The sequence below is a fragment of the Chiloscyllium punctatum genome, chromosome 17, assembly GCF_047496795.1.
Source record: "Chiloscyllium punctatum isolate Juve2018m chromosome 17, sChiPun1.3, whole genome shotgun sequence".
Taxonomy (NCBI): Eukaryota; Metazoa; Chordata; class Chondrichthyes; order Orectolobiformes; family Hemiscylliidae; genus Chiloscyllium; species Chiloscyllium punctatum.
Window position 1 is genome coordinate 44498657 of NC_092755.1, and position 14870 is coordinate 44513526.

A 14870-nucleotide genomic window follows, 5' to 3' on the forward strand; every position below is an offset into this window, starting at 1 on the left:
ATATCAAGAAATAGTTAAGGCACTGGATACCACAAAGGCTTATCCCTGATTACATTCCAGAATGTACCACGTCCCTAGCCAAGCTTTTCCAATGCAGCTGCAATATTGGCATCTACCCGACAATATGGAAAATTGCCCAGATATGACCTGTATGTAAAAAGCAGGACAAATCCAAGCCAGACAACACCTCTCCTTCAGTCTACTTTAAATCATCAGTAAGGTGATAGAATAGGTTGTTGATAGTGTTTCAGTGATGACAAAGGAAGATGACTATAATCATCGAGTCATAAAGATGTACAGCATAGAAACAGACCCTTCGGTCCAATCAGTCCATGCCGACCAGATATCCCAACCCAATCTAGTCCCATCTGCCAGCACCCAACCCATATCTCTCTAGACACTTCCTATTCATATACTCATCCAAATGCCTTTTAAATGTTGCAATTGTACCAGCCTCCGCCACTTCCTCTAGCAGCTCATTCCATACACATACCACCCTCTGCATGAAAAGGTTGCCCCTTAAGTCTCTTTTATATCTTTTCCCTCTCACCCTAAACCTATGCCCTCTAGTTCTGGACTCACCCACCCCAGGGAAAAGACTTTGTCTATTTATGCTATCCATGCCCCTCATAATTTTGTAAACCTCTATAAGGTCACCCCTCAGCCTCTGACACTCCAGGGAAAACAGCCCCAGCCTGTTCAGCCTCTCGTTATAGCTCAAATCCTCCAACCCTGGCAACATCCTTGGAAATCTTTTCTGAACTCTTTCAAGTTTCACAACATCTTTCCGATAGGAAGGAGACTAGAATTGCACGCAATATTCCAACAGTGGCCTAACCAATGTCCTGTGCAGTTGCAACATGAGCTCCCAACTACTGCACTCAATACTCTGACCAATAAAAGAAAGCATAATTAACGCCTTCTTCACTATCCTATCTATCTGCAACTCCACTTTCAAGGAGCTATGAACCTGCATTCCAAGGTCTCTTTGTTCAGCAACACTCCCTAGGACCTTACCATTAAGTGCATAAGTCTTGCTAAGATTTGCTTACCCAAAATGTAGCACCTCTCATTTATATAAATTAAACTCCATCTGCCACTTTTCAGCTCATTGGCCCATCTGGTCCAGATCCTATTGTAATCTGAGGTAACCCTCTTCGCTGTCCACTACACCTCCAATTTTGGTGTCATCTGTAAACCTACTAACTGTACCTCTTATGCTCGCATCCAAATCATTTATGTAAATGACAAAAAGTAGAGGACCCAGCACCGATCCTTGTGGCACTCCATGGTCACAGGCATCCAGTCTGAAAAACAACCCTCCATCACCACCCTCTGTCTTCTATCTTTGAGCCAGTTCTGTATCCAAATGGCTAGTTCTCCTTGTATTCTGTGATATCTAACCTTGCTAATGCTCAATCTTGGTTCTGCGAGAACCACTCAACTCATAGCCTCATTAAACCCTTCATCCAAGCAGGAATAAAACAGATGAATTCCAGAGGTGAGGTTTGAGTGACAGCCATTAACATCAAAGCAGTATCTGACTGAATGCAGCATCAAGGAACCCTAGCCAAAACTGGAGTTAATGGGAATCAGGGCAAATTCTCCATTGGTAGGAGTCATACCTGGCACATGGGAAGATGCTGGAGGTCAATCATCTCAGCTTCTGGTCTTCTCTGCAGTGTAGTATCCTACACCCAATTATCTTAGAATCATAGAATTCCCACAGTGTGGAAGCAGGCCCTTTGGCCCAATAAGTCAACACCAACCCTCTGAAGAGTTACCCACCCAGACCGATTCCCCTACCTTATTACTCTACATTTACCCCTGAATAATGCAGCTAACTTACATATCCCTGAACACTATGGGCAATTCAGCATGGCAAATTCACCTGACCTGCACATCTTTGGTTTGTGGGAGAAAACTGGAGCACCCGGAGGAAACCCATGCAGACATGGGGAGAATGTGCACACTCCACACAGACAGTCGCCCGAGGCTGAAATTGAACCCGGGTCCCTAGCGCTGTGATGCAGCAGTCCAACCACTGAGCCACCGTGCCGTATCTTCAACTGCTTCGTAAAAGACCTTCCCTCCATTATAAGGGCAGAAATGGGGATGTTTACTGACGACTGCAGTTCCATTCGTGAATCCTCAGCACATGCAGCAATACTTGGACAATACCCAGGTTTTAAGATGATACGTATATAATAACACTCACAATACACAGGTGCCAGGCAATGACCATCTCCAAGAAGAGAGAATGTAACTATTATTCCTTGATCTTCGATGGCATCACCATCGCTGACTGTCCTATTATCAGCATCCTGGGTGATACCACAGACCAGAAGTTAAACTGGACTAGCCATATAAATACTGCGGCTACAAGAACAGGTCAGAGGCTGAAAATGCTGTGGCAAATAACTCACCTCCTGACTCCCCAATGCCTGTCCACCCTTTGCAAGGCACAAGTCAGGAGTGTGATGTAGTGATTACTACTTGTCTAGTTGAGTACAGATCCAACAACATTAAAGAAGCCTTATACAGTATAGTGGAGGCCCTTCAGCCTACTGAGTCTTTACTGTCAAAAAAACACTACTACCTACACTAGTCCCACTTTCCCACACTAGGCCCATAGCCTTGAATGTTATGTCATTTCAAGTGATTGACCAAGTACTTTTTAAAGGTTGTGAGGTTTCTCACCTCCTATCCCTTCGAAAACTCTTCCCTTTCACTTTACCCTTGTTCTTAACACTTTGACTAACTGGAACAGCTGATTCCTATCCACCTGTCTATGATTTTACACACCTCCATTAGGTCGACCCTCAACCTTCTCTGCTCAAAATAAAATAACACAAGCTTAGGGTGGTACGGTAGCTCAGCAGTTAGTACTGCTGCCTCACAGCTCCAGGGACACGACTTCAATTCCAACCTCGGGTGACTTTGTGGAGTTTGCATGTTCTACCTCTGTACACAAGGGGTGCTCTGGTTTCCTTCGACACTCCAAAGATATGCAGGTTAGGTGGATTGGCCAAAAGAAATGCAGGGTTATGGGGACAGCATAAAGCAAGAGGTGGGTCTGCTCTTTGGAGGGTCGATGCAGATTCAATGGCCTGCTTCCACACTGTAGAATTCTATGATTATCTGTCTTCTCTTCATAACTGAAATGGTCTATGCCAGGTAATACCTTGGTGAATCTTCTTTGCAACCCGTCCAGTGCAATCACATCTTTCCTATAGGTTGTTGACCAGAAGTGCACACAGTACTATAGCTGTGGCCTAACCAAAGTCCTGTACAACTCCAACATAACCTTCCTGCTCTTATAATCAATGCCTCGACTGATAAAGACAAGCATCCCATAAGCCTTAACTACCCTATTAAGTAGTTCAGCCACTTTCAGGGATGTGTGGACAAGCACTTGGAACTCTCTCTGTTCCTCTGAGTTTCCTAGTGTCCTGCCATTCATTGAATACTCCCTTAGTACACAGAACTATACAGCACAGGAATGGGCTCTTCGGCCCACGATGTTGTGCTGAACATGAAATCAAATTAAACTAATCCCTTCTACCTGCCCTTAGTTCATATTCCTCCATTCCTTATATATTAATGATATCCCTCCATTCCTTTTATATTAATGAGTTTGTCTAGAAGTCCCTTAAACTATTACATCTGCCTCCACCACCACCCCTAGCAGTGTTCTCCAGACTCCTACCATACTCTATGTAAATAAACTTGCCCCTCACACTTCCATTGAACTTTTCCCCTCTCATCTTAAATGCATGCTCCCTAGTGTTAGACATTTCAAACCTATCTACACATCTCATAATTTTACAGACTTCTACCAAATCTCCCCTCGGCCTCTGTTGCTCCAGAGAAAACAACCTGGGTTTCTCTAGCCTCTCCTCATGGTTCATACCCTCTAATCTAGGCAGCATCCAGGTAAATCTCTTCTGCACCCCCTCCAAAGCCTCCACACCCTTCCTATAAAGTGGTGACCAAAACTGAATGCAAATGTGGCCTAACCAAAATTTTATAAAGCTGCAACTTGACATCCTGACATTTGTAATCAGTTCCCCAACCAATAAAGGCAATATGCCTTCTTTCCCACCCTATCTAATTGAGTGGCTACTTTCAGGGAGCTTTGGACTTAAACCCCAAGATCCCTCTGTCCATCAGTGCTGTTTGGTCCTGCCATTAACTGTATACTTTTCCTTAACATTTGATCTCCCAACGTGCAGCACCTCACACTTACCCAGACTATACTCCACCTGCCATTTCTCCACCCATATCTGCAAATGATCTATTTCCCTCTGTTCTCTTTGACAACCTTCTACACAATCTATAATTCCACTGATCTTTGTATCTTCTGCAAACTTAATAACCCACCCACCTACATTTTCATTCAAGTCATTTATATATATCCAACCAGCAGAGGTTCCAGTATGGATCCCTGTGGAACACCACTAATCATGATTCTCCAATTCTGAACCCATGCATCAAAGTTACCATGGATCCCATATATCCTAAGCCTCTGAATGAGATTACCATAAGGGATCTTGTCGAAAGCCTCACTAAAATCCATATAGATAACATCTACTGCTCTACCCTCATCGATCTCTTCCTCAAAAAATTCAATCAACTTGGTAAGACATGATTTGCCCCACACAAAGCCATGCTGACTGTCCATAATTAGGCCATGCTTTTCCAAGTGCATGTAAATCCTATTCCTAAGACTTCTCTCCAACAGCTTCCCAACCATCAATGGGAGACTCACTGATCTATAGTTTCCTGGATTATCCCTATTTCCCTTCTTGAACAGAGGAATAACATTAGCTATTCATGGGTCCTCTAGGATCACTCCAGTGGCTAATGAGGATACAAAGATCTGGGTCAAAGCCTCAGCAATCTTCTCTCTTGCCTTTTCCAATGACCTGGGATAGATACTATCAAATCCTGGGGACTTATCCACTTCAAGAGACCCAATACCACTTCTTTCTCAATCTCAAAATGCCCTCACATATTAATATGTGCCATTCTAATCTCACCATCGTCCATATCCTTCTCCTGGGTGAATACCAACACAAAGTACTCATTTCAGATCTCCCCCTCATCCTCTGCCTCCAACCACATGTTCTTTCCTTTATCCTTCCTTTTCTTTAGTTATCCTCTTGTTTCTAATGGATCATTAGAATGCAGTGGGATTCTCTTTAACTATACTTGCCAAGCCCATTTCATGCCTCTCCTTGCTCTCTAATTCTCTGCTTGAGCTCTTTCCTACTTTTTTTATATTCCTCACAAGCTCTGTCCGATTTTAGCTTCCTGAACCTTACATGTTTCTTTCTTGTTTCTACTAAATTCACAACCTCCTTTGCTTCCCAACAGTCCGTTATCTTGCCTCCTTTGCCCTTCCTTCTTACTGGAATATGCTGGTCCCGAACTCTCAGCAGGCCTTTAAACAGTTCCTACATGTTAAATGTGGACTCGCTTGATAATAGCTCCTCCAATTAACATACCCTAGCTCCTGCCTAATTCTGACGTAATTTGCCCTCCCTCAATTTAGTACCTTCCCAGCTATCCTAGACCTTAAGGAGTTGTGATCACTGTTTCCAAAATGCTCTCCCACTGAAAGGTCACCCACCTGGCCAGGTTTATTTGCCAATACAAAATTTAGAATGGCCCCCTCCTCTAGTGAACTATCCACATACTGTTTCAAGAAACCCTCTTGGATGTACCTAACAAATTCTGCCCATCTAAGTCTCTTGTTCTAAGGGAGTCCCAGTCAATGTTGGGGAAGTTAAAGTCACCCACTATGACAACTCTGTTTTTATTACATCTTTTCATATCTGCCTACATATTTGTTCCTCGAAGTCTCAGTGGCTATTTTGGGGCTTATATTTTAATCCTATCAAAGTGATTAAACATATCTTATTTTTTAATCTCTACCCATATTGCCTCAGTGGATGAGTTCTCTAATATGTTCTGAGTACAGATGTGACATTCTCCCTGATTAGCAATGCAAGTCCTTGACCTCTTTTACCTTCCTTTCTATCTCGACTAAAACAAAAATAACCTGGAACATTGAGCAGCCAGTCCTATCCCTCTCCCAACCCAGTCTCTGTAATGACCACAACATCATAGCCCCAGGTAATGATCCAGGCTCGAAGCTCACCTGCCTTATCTATAACACTCCTTGCATTGAAATAAACACACATTAGCCCGTGAGTACCATGGTGTTCATTTACTTATCTCCGCCTGTCCTTCATGTCTGATTTATTGGTCCTAATGTCTACCTTCCCCTCAATCCCTCCACTTGCTGATCTGCTGCTTTGGATCCCAGCCCCCTCCCACTCTCGTTGAAACCCTCCCGAGTCCCACCAGCAAACCTCCCTGTGAGGATACTGGTTCCCCTCCAGTTTAGGGGCAACTCATCCCTCTAGTACATGTCATCCTTGCCCCACACTAGGTCCCAATGATCCAAGATTCTGAAACCCTGACCACTGCATCACCTCCTTAGCCACACATCCATCTGCCCCATCTTTCTATTCCTTGCCTCACTAGCACATGGTACTGGTAGATTACATTACATTACATTACACTACAGTGTGGAAACAGGCCCTTCGGCCCAACAAGTCCACACCGACCCGCCGAAGCGTAACCCACCCATACCCCTACATTTACCCCTTACCTAACACTATGGGCAATTTAGCATGGCCAATTCACCTGACCTGCACATCTCTGGTAGCAACCCAGAGATCCCTACCCTTGAGGTGCTGCTTTTCGGCCTCTTTCCTAACTCCCTGCATTCACTCTGCAGAACTTCACCCCTCTTTCTATTCATGTCGTTGGTACCAATGTGCACAATGAGCTCTGACTGCTCATCTTCCCCTTTAAGAATCACTCCAAGATGTCCTTGACCTGGCACCAGGAAGGCAACGCACCATCCTGGACTCCTGAACACAGCCAGAGAAATGCCTGCTGTGCCCCTAACCAGTGAGTCACCCACCACTATCGCTCGCTGTGATTTTGCCTGACCCTGCTGAATAGCAGAGTCAGTTGTGAAGCCACAGGCCTGGCTGCTGCTGTTATGCTCCCCTGAGAGGCTATTCCCCCACCCCCAACATTATCTAAAATGGTACTTCTGTTAGAGAGGGAAATAGCCAAAAAAGACTCCCATGTTTTCGGGATCTTTGAGGAGCAGGGGGTGCAGCCCCAGGTCATGGTCCACAAAGGCACCAATGACATAGGTAGGAAAACCTTAGAGCTAGAACAAACAGAGATGTTATCTCTGGTTTTTGCTCGTGCCACATGCTAGCGACATGAGGAATAGGGAGAGAGGAGTTGAACATGTGGCTTCAGGAATGGTGCAGGAGGAAGGGTTTTGGATTCCTGGATAATTGGGGCTCTTTCTGGGGTAGGTGGGATCTCATCAAACAGGATGGTCTACACCTGAACCAGAGGGGTACCAATATCCTGGGGGGGCGGGGCGGAATTTGTTACTGATCATTGGGAGGGTTTAAACTAATCCAGCAGGGTTTGGGAACCTAAACTGTAGTTCTAGTTACCAGGAGGTTGACAGCAGTGAGGTCAGAAATGAGGTTTCAAGGTCGCAAAAGTTCACCAGCAAACAGGAAGTTGGTTTGAACAGTGTCTACTTCAACACATGGAGCATCCGGAATAAGGTGGGTGAACTTCCAGCATGGGTTGGTACCTGGAACTTCGATGTTGTAGCAATTTCGGAGACATGGATAGTGCAGGGATGGGAATGGTTGTTCCAGGTTTGAGATTTAGATGTTTCAAGAAGAACAGAGAAGATGGTAAAAGAGGGGGAGGTGTGGCATTCATGGTCAAGGACAGTATTACAAAGAATGTTTGAAGACTTGTCTAAGACTTGAGGTAGTATGGGCTGAGGTTAGAAACAGGAAAGGACAGGTCACACTGTTGGGAGATTTCTATAGACCTCTGAATAGTACCAGAGATATAGAGGAAAGGATAGGACGAGAGTAACAGGGTAGTTGCTATGGGGGACTTTAACTTTCCAAATACTGACTGGAAATACAATAGATCGAGTACTTTAGATGGGTCATTTTTTGTCCAATGTGTGCAGGATGGTTTCCTGACACAGTATGTAGACAACCCAACAAGGGGTTAGGGCAAGAGTTATAGCTGGGGAAAAGCAATTACGATGAGATTAGGCAGGATTTAGGATGCAGAGGATGGGGGAAGGAAACTGCAGGGATGGGCACAATTGATATGCGGAGCTTATTCAGGGAACAGCTACTGCATGTCCTTGATAAGTATGTACCTGTCAGGCAGGAAGGAAGTGGTCAAGTGAGGGAGCCGTGGTTTACTAAAGAATCTCTTGTCAAGAGGAAGAAGGCGACTTATGTTAGGATGAGACGTGAAGGCTCAGTTAGGGTGCTTGAGAGTTACAAGTTAGCGAGGAAAGACCTAAAGAGAGAGCTAAGAAGAGCCAGGAGGGGACATGAGAAGTCACTGGCAGACAGGATCAAGGAAAATCCTAAAGCTTTCTATAGGTACATCAGGAATAAAAGAATGACTAGAGAAAGATTAGGGCTATCAAGGATAGTAGTGAGGTGTTGTGAGTGGAGTCCAAGGAGATAGGGGAAGTGTCAAATGAATAATTTCTGTCAGTATGCACACAGGAAAAATACAATGTTGTCAAGGAGAATATTGAGATACAGGTTACTAGACCAGATGGGATTGAGGTTCACAACAAGGAGGTGTTAGCAATTCCGGAAACTGTGAAAATAGATAAGTCCCCTGGGCTGGATGGGATTTATCTTAAGATTCTCTGGGAAGCCATAGAGGAGATTGCACAGCCTTTGGCTTTGATCTTTATGTCTACAATGGAATAGTGCCAGAAGACTGGAAGATGGCAAGTGTTGTTCCCTTGTTCAAGAAGGGGAGTAGAGACAACCCTGGTAATTACAGTCGAGGGAGGTTATAAGAGATAGGATTTATAATCATCTAGAAAGGAATAAGTTGATTAGGGATAGTCAACACCTTATTGAATTCTTTGAGGTGGTGACCAAACAGGTGGATGAGGGTAAAGTGGTTGATGTGGTGTATATGGATTTCAGTAAGGTGTTTAACAAGGTTCCCCACGTTAGGCTATTGCACAAAATACAGAGGCGTGGGATTGAGGGTGATTTAGCATTTTGGATCAGAAATTGGCTAGCTGAAAGAAGACAGAGGGTGGTGGTTGATGGGAAATATTCACCCTGGAATTCAATTACTAGTGATGTACCACAAGGATCTGGTTTGGGGCCACTGCTGTTTGTCATTTTTATAAATGACCTGGATGAGGGCATAGAAGGATCAGTTAGTAAATTTGTGGGTGACAAGTAAGGTTGGTGGAGATGTGGATAGTGTTGAAGGATGTTGCAGGTTACAGAGGGACATAGATAAGCTGCAGAGCTGGGCTGAGAGGTGGAAAATGAAGTTTAATGCAGAAAAGTATGAGCTGATTCACTTTGGAAGGAGCAACAGGAATAAAGAGTACTGGGCTAATGTAAGATTCTTGGTCGTGTAGATGAGCAGAGAGATCTCAGTGTCCATGTGCATAGATCCGTGAATGCTCCCACCCAGGTTGATAGGGTTGTCAAGAAGGTATACCATGTGTTAGCTTTTATTGGTAGCGGGATTGAGTTTCGGAGCCACGAGGTCATGCTGCAGCTGTAACAAACCTCTGATGCGGCCACACTTGGAGTATTGCATACAGTTCCGGTCACCACAATACAGGGAGGATATGGAAGCTTTGGAAAGGGTGCAGAGGAGATTTACTAGGGTGTTACCTGGTATGGAGGGAAGGTCTTATGAGGAAAGGCTGAGGGACTTAAGGTTGTTTTTGTTAGAGAGAAGGAGGTTGAGAGGTGACTGTATAGAGACATATAAGATAATCACAGGACGAGATAGGGTGGACAGTGAGAGCCTTTTTCCTTGGCTAGCATGAGGGGACATAGCTTTAAATTAGTTTCTTTACTTAGAGTAGTAGGGGCATGAATAGCACTACCTGCAACAGCAGTAGACTTGCCAACTTTAAGGGCATTTAAATGGTCATTGGATAAACAGATTGATGAAAATGGAATAGTGTAAGATAGATAGGCTTAAGATTGGTTCCACAGTTCAGCGCAATATTGAGGGGCGTAGGGGCTGTACTTCGCTACAATGTTCTATTTTCTATGCACGACATGCCTGCCTCTCCTGGCATTCACCCATCTACCTGATAGAATCTGTTTTATTATTTCTTCCAAAGTGCATAACCTCACACTTATCAAGGTGATCCATCTGCCAGATGATCTGCCCATCTGACCAATTCTTTGGTAATCTAAGATCTTTCTCCACACTGTCAACAACTTAGCAAGCCTTCCCCCATAGCACCTTCCAAACCTGTAACCACTCTCACCCAGAAAGACAAGGGCAACAATCACATGGGAACACCACCATCTGAAAGTTCCTCTCCAAGTCAATCACCATATCTTGATTTCAGCCTATTACGCCATTCGTTCACTGTCGTTGAGTCAAAATCCTGCAACTCGCTCCCAAACAGTACTAAGGGCTCCAGTGATTCAAGAAGACAGCAGACCACTACCTTCTCATTGGGGGTGAAAAGTAATTGCTGTCCAATCCAGCAACATCCAAATCCGATGAACTAATAAAAAGAAATGCTCACAGGGTATATCTCCCACCAAAATGTCATGTTTAGCTCTTGATTAATTTGCCTCCAGGCTCAAAACAAGCCCTGAAATGTGGGAATATCATAAATTCCTGAGACACCGACCAGGACTGGGAGGTCCAAATGGTGTCCATGGTTTAAAGGCCCAGGGACAGCTGCTCACACTTGGAGTGATTTGGCTGCACCAAGGTGGTGCTGAAACTACCTGTGTTTATTCACAGTTCTGACTTATCAGTGAAAGAGTAACTCCATTGGCACAGGCTGCACCCAACCCTGTCTGCTGCACAGGGTTGGCATCAAGCTGGACTGTAAGAGGACAATAAATCAAGAACAATGAACACATTTACATTTGTGCCAAAAAGTCGGTTGACCTAAAGTACCTTCTCCAAGATCTGTCGAGGAATAGATTGCAATTCTGGAGACTGTCGCTTGAGAAGGGCTGCACAGAACCTGGTGAATCCAGCGCTGCTTCCTTCAACCACTCCCTGAAAGAAAGACAGTAAAGCTCGTTCATTCAAATATTCACAAGCAGGTTAGTAAAAGCTACATCTGACTGTTTCATGGATCAATGTGCGCCTTTGACTATGTTTCAATGTGATGGTGTTCACTCTGTGGTTATGTTTCAGGGTCTGGGCATGCTCCATGTGACTGTGTTTTAGGGTCTGGGTGTGTTCCATGTGGGTCTCTGCACACACACACACACACACACACAGAAACACAGTCACATGACACACATCCCTACACAAAGTCACATGATGCACACCCATAGACTAAAACATAGTCACATCAACTCACAGATATTCAGCACGGAAACAGACACTTTGGTCCAACTCATCCATGCCGACCAGATATCCTAAACTAATCTAGTTTCATTTGCCAGCACTTGGCCCATATCCCTCTAAACCCTTCCTATTCATATGCTCATCCAGATGCCTTTTAAATGTTGGAATTGTACCAGCCTCCACCATTTCCTCTGGCAGTACATTCCATACATGCATCACCTTCTGCAAGAAAAAATTAAAAATCACACAACACCAGGTTATAAACCAACAGGTTTATTTAGAAGCACTAGCTTTCGGAGCGCTGCTCCTTCATCACCTGTTGGACTATAACCTGGCTTTGTGTGATTTTTAACTTTGTACATCCCAGTCCAACACTGGCATCTCCAAATCATGCGTGAAAAAGGTGCCCCTTAGGTTAAATCTTTCCCCTCTCATCCTCAACCTATGTCCTCTAGTTTTGGATTGGTGCATACCTACACACTGAAAGTCACATGGCACACATAGTTGCATGGCACCTACCTACATACAAAACAATGTGACTGTGTTTCAAAGTATGGGTATGCTCCTTGTGCCTGAGTTTCAGTGCCTGATGTGCTCCGTGTGACTGTGTTTAAGTGTGGGTGTGCTCTGTGTGCATAGACCACTGGGTCTAACATCAGTGGTGGGTAAATTGTTGAAAGGAACTATGAGAGATAGGATTTACGTGCAGTCAGAGAGGCAGAGACTGATGAGGGATAGTCAGCATGGCTTTGTTGTATCTCTTAAACTTGATTGAGTTTTTTGAGGACATAACCAAAAAGATTGACAAGGGCACAGTGGTAGACGTTGCCTACATGGACTTTAATAAATCATTTGACAAGGCTCCACTTGGTAGACTGATTAGTACAATTAGATCACACTGGATTCAGGGAGAGCTTGTCAATTGGACACAAAATTGACTTGACAGTAGGAGACAGAGGATGATGGTAAAGAGTCGATTTTTTTGGATTGGAGGCCAGTGAACAGCGGTGTTCTGCAGGGATTGGCGCTGGGTCCACTGTTGTTTGTTATTTACATAAACAATTTAGCAGGCACAGAGTCATACAGCCCAGAAACAGACCCTTCGGTACAACCAATCCATGCCGACCATAATCCCAAACTAAACTAGTCTCATCTGTCTGCTCTTGGCCCATATCCCTCCAAACCCTTCCTATCCACGTACTTATCCAAATAACTTTGAAACATTGCAATTGTACCCACATCCATCACTTCCTCAGGAAGTTAATTCCACATGCAAACCACCCTGTGTAAAAAATTTGCCTCTTATGTCTTCTTTAAATCTCTCTCCTTTCATCTTAAAAACGTGCCCCCTAGTCTTGAAACCCCCCATCCTAAGGAAAAGACAACTACCATTAACTCTCATTATTTTATAAACTTTTATCAGGTTGCCTTTCAACCCCTACGCTCCGGTAAAAAAAGTCCCAGCCTATCCAGCCTTTCTTTATAACTCAAATCTTCCATACCCAGCAACGTCCTGGTAAATTTCTTCTGAACCCTCTCCAGCCTAATAATATCTTTAAAATGACTTTGTATACTCAAAGGATTGAGCAATGAAGGCAAGTATGCCAAACACCTTTTAATCACCCTGTCTATATGTGAGGAAACCTTTAAAGAACTATATTCCTGCAACCCAGGTACCTCTATTCTACAACACTACACAAGGCCCTGCCATTAATTGTATAAACCCTACCCTAGTTTGTTGCATCAAAATGCAATATCTCGCATTTATCCAGATTGAACTCCATTTGCCATTTTTTAGCCCATTGACCCGTTTAATCAAGATCCCTTTGTAATCTTCGAAAACCTTCTTTACTGTCTATGCATTTGACACCAAAATTGTTGGGAGAGTTGACAGTGAAAAGGTTACTTAAAATTACAAAGGGATCTTGATCAATTGGGCTAATGGACTGAGGAGTGGCAGATAGAGTTTAATTTGGATAAATGCAAAATAAGCATTTTGTTATCGCAAACAAGGTCAGGACTTTTATAGTTAATGGTAGGGCCATGGATAGTATTGTCAAACAGAGAAATCTCGGGGTTCAGGTACATAGTTATTTGAAAGTCACCTCACAGGGAGACAGGGTGGTTTAGGCAGCATTTGGCATGCTTGCCTTCATTTGTCAGACCATTGCGTATAGGAGTTGGGGCATCATGTTAACATTGTACAGGATGTTGGTGAAGCCTCTTTTGGAGTACTGGTCACCCTGCTGTAGGAAGGATGTTATTAAATTGGAGAGAGTTCAGTAAAGATTCACTAGGATGTTGCCAAGACTGCAACGTTTGAGTTATGGGGAGAGGCTGGATGGGCTGGGACTTCTTTCACTGGAGTGTAGGATGTTGAAAGGTGACCTTATAGAGGTTTATAAAATCATGAGGGGCATAGTAAAGGCGAATAGCAAAAGTATTTTCCAGAGGATGGGGAATTCAAAACTAGGGGGCATATGGGTTAAGTTGAGAGTAGAAAGATTTAAAAGGGACCTGAGGGACATCTTTTTCACACAGAGGGTGGTTCACACGTGCAATGAATTACCAGAGGAAGTGATAGATGCAGGTAGAATCACAACATTTAAAAGGCACTTGGACAAGTACAATTTAGGAAAGGTTTAGAGGGGCACGGGCTGAACGCACGCACATGGGACCAGTTTAATTTGAGCAACTCGATCGGCATGGATGAGTTGAACTGATGTGACAGATTCTGTGTTGTATCACCATGTGACTGGGTTTCAGCATCTGGTCATGACATGGATGGATGGACGGACTTGAGAATTAGATTGACGTGTGGCACATGATTACATACCCACAACTCTATCTCCTGTATCCAATGAGGCAGACTTACTTGGTGACCTGATTGGTATCAGGTTTCTTCAATGACATTGAATAAAAGGAGAGAATGTAAGAGTAGCTCAGTAGGTCTGGCAGCAGCAAACAAGACATGGAGTGAGGGTTGGGTTGTAATCAAAATGGAAAGCAGAGGATATGGCTCCAAAGTTGTGAAACTCAAGGTTTCTACCTATCTACCCAATACAACTTTGTACAGTTCAACAAGTCCCCACTCAGCATTTTCTGCCCTAAAGATCTTTCTGTCCTTCTGGAAAAAAAACCTTGAAAAAGAAAATAAAAATAAAAAAATGACCCAAGATCATCTAATCAGTAACCTTACAGAGTCAGGATTGTAAACATCGAAAAAAAGGAATGCGAGAAAATGACTTGCCATCTTGTGTCCCGATTTTTGATCATCAGAATTTTTTTTTATTCATGCATTTCATTTGTCGGACTTGGACATCACTGGCTGGCCAGCATTGATAGCCCATCCCTATTTGCCCTTGACAAGGTGGTGGTGAGCTGCCTTCTTGAGT

General features: G+C 43.8%; 1 protein-coding gene across 2 annotated transcripts in view; it reads right to left on the bottom strand.

The window, feature by feature from the left end:
* The window catches only part of LOC140487778 (tRNA (32-2'-O)-methyltransferase regulator THADA), a 295012-nt gene that overhangs the window by 100053 nt on the left and 180089 nt on the right, over positions 1-14870 (bottom strand). For both annotated transcript variants that reach the window (XM_072587028.1, XM_072587029.1), the window contains exon 19: positions 11074-11178. In XM_072587028.1, coding sequence (XP_072443129.1) covers positions 11074-11178 — 105 coding nt within the window. The remainder of the gene's footprint in view (positions 1-11073; positions 11179-14870) is intronic.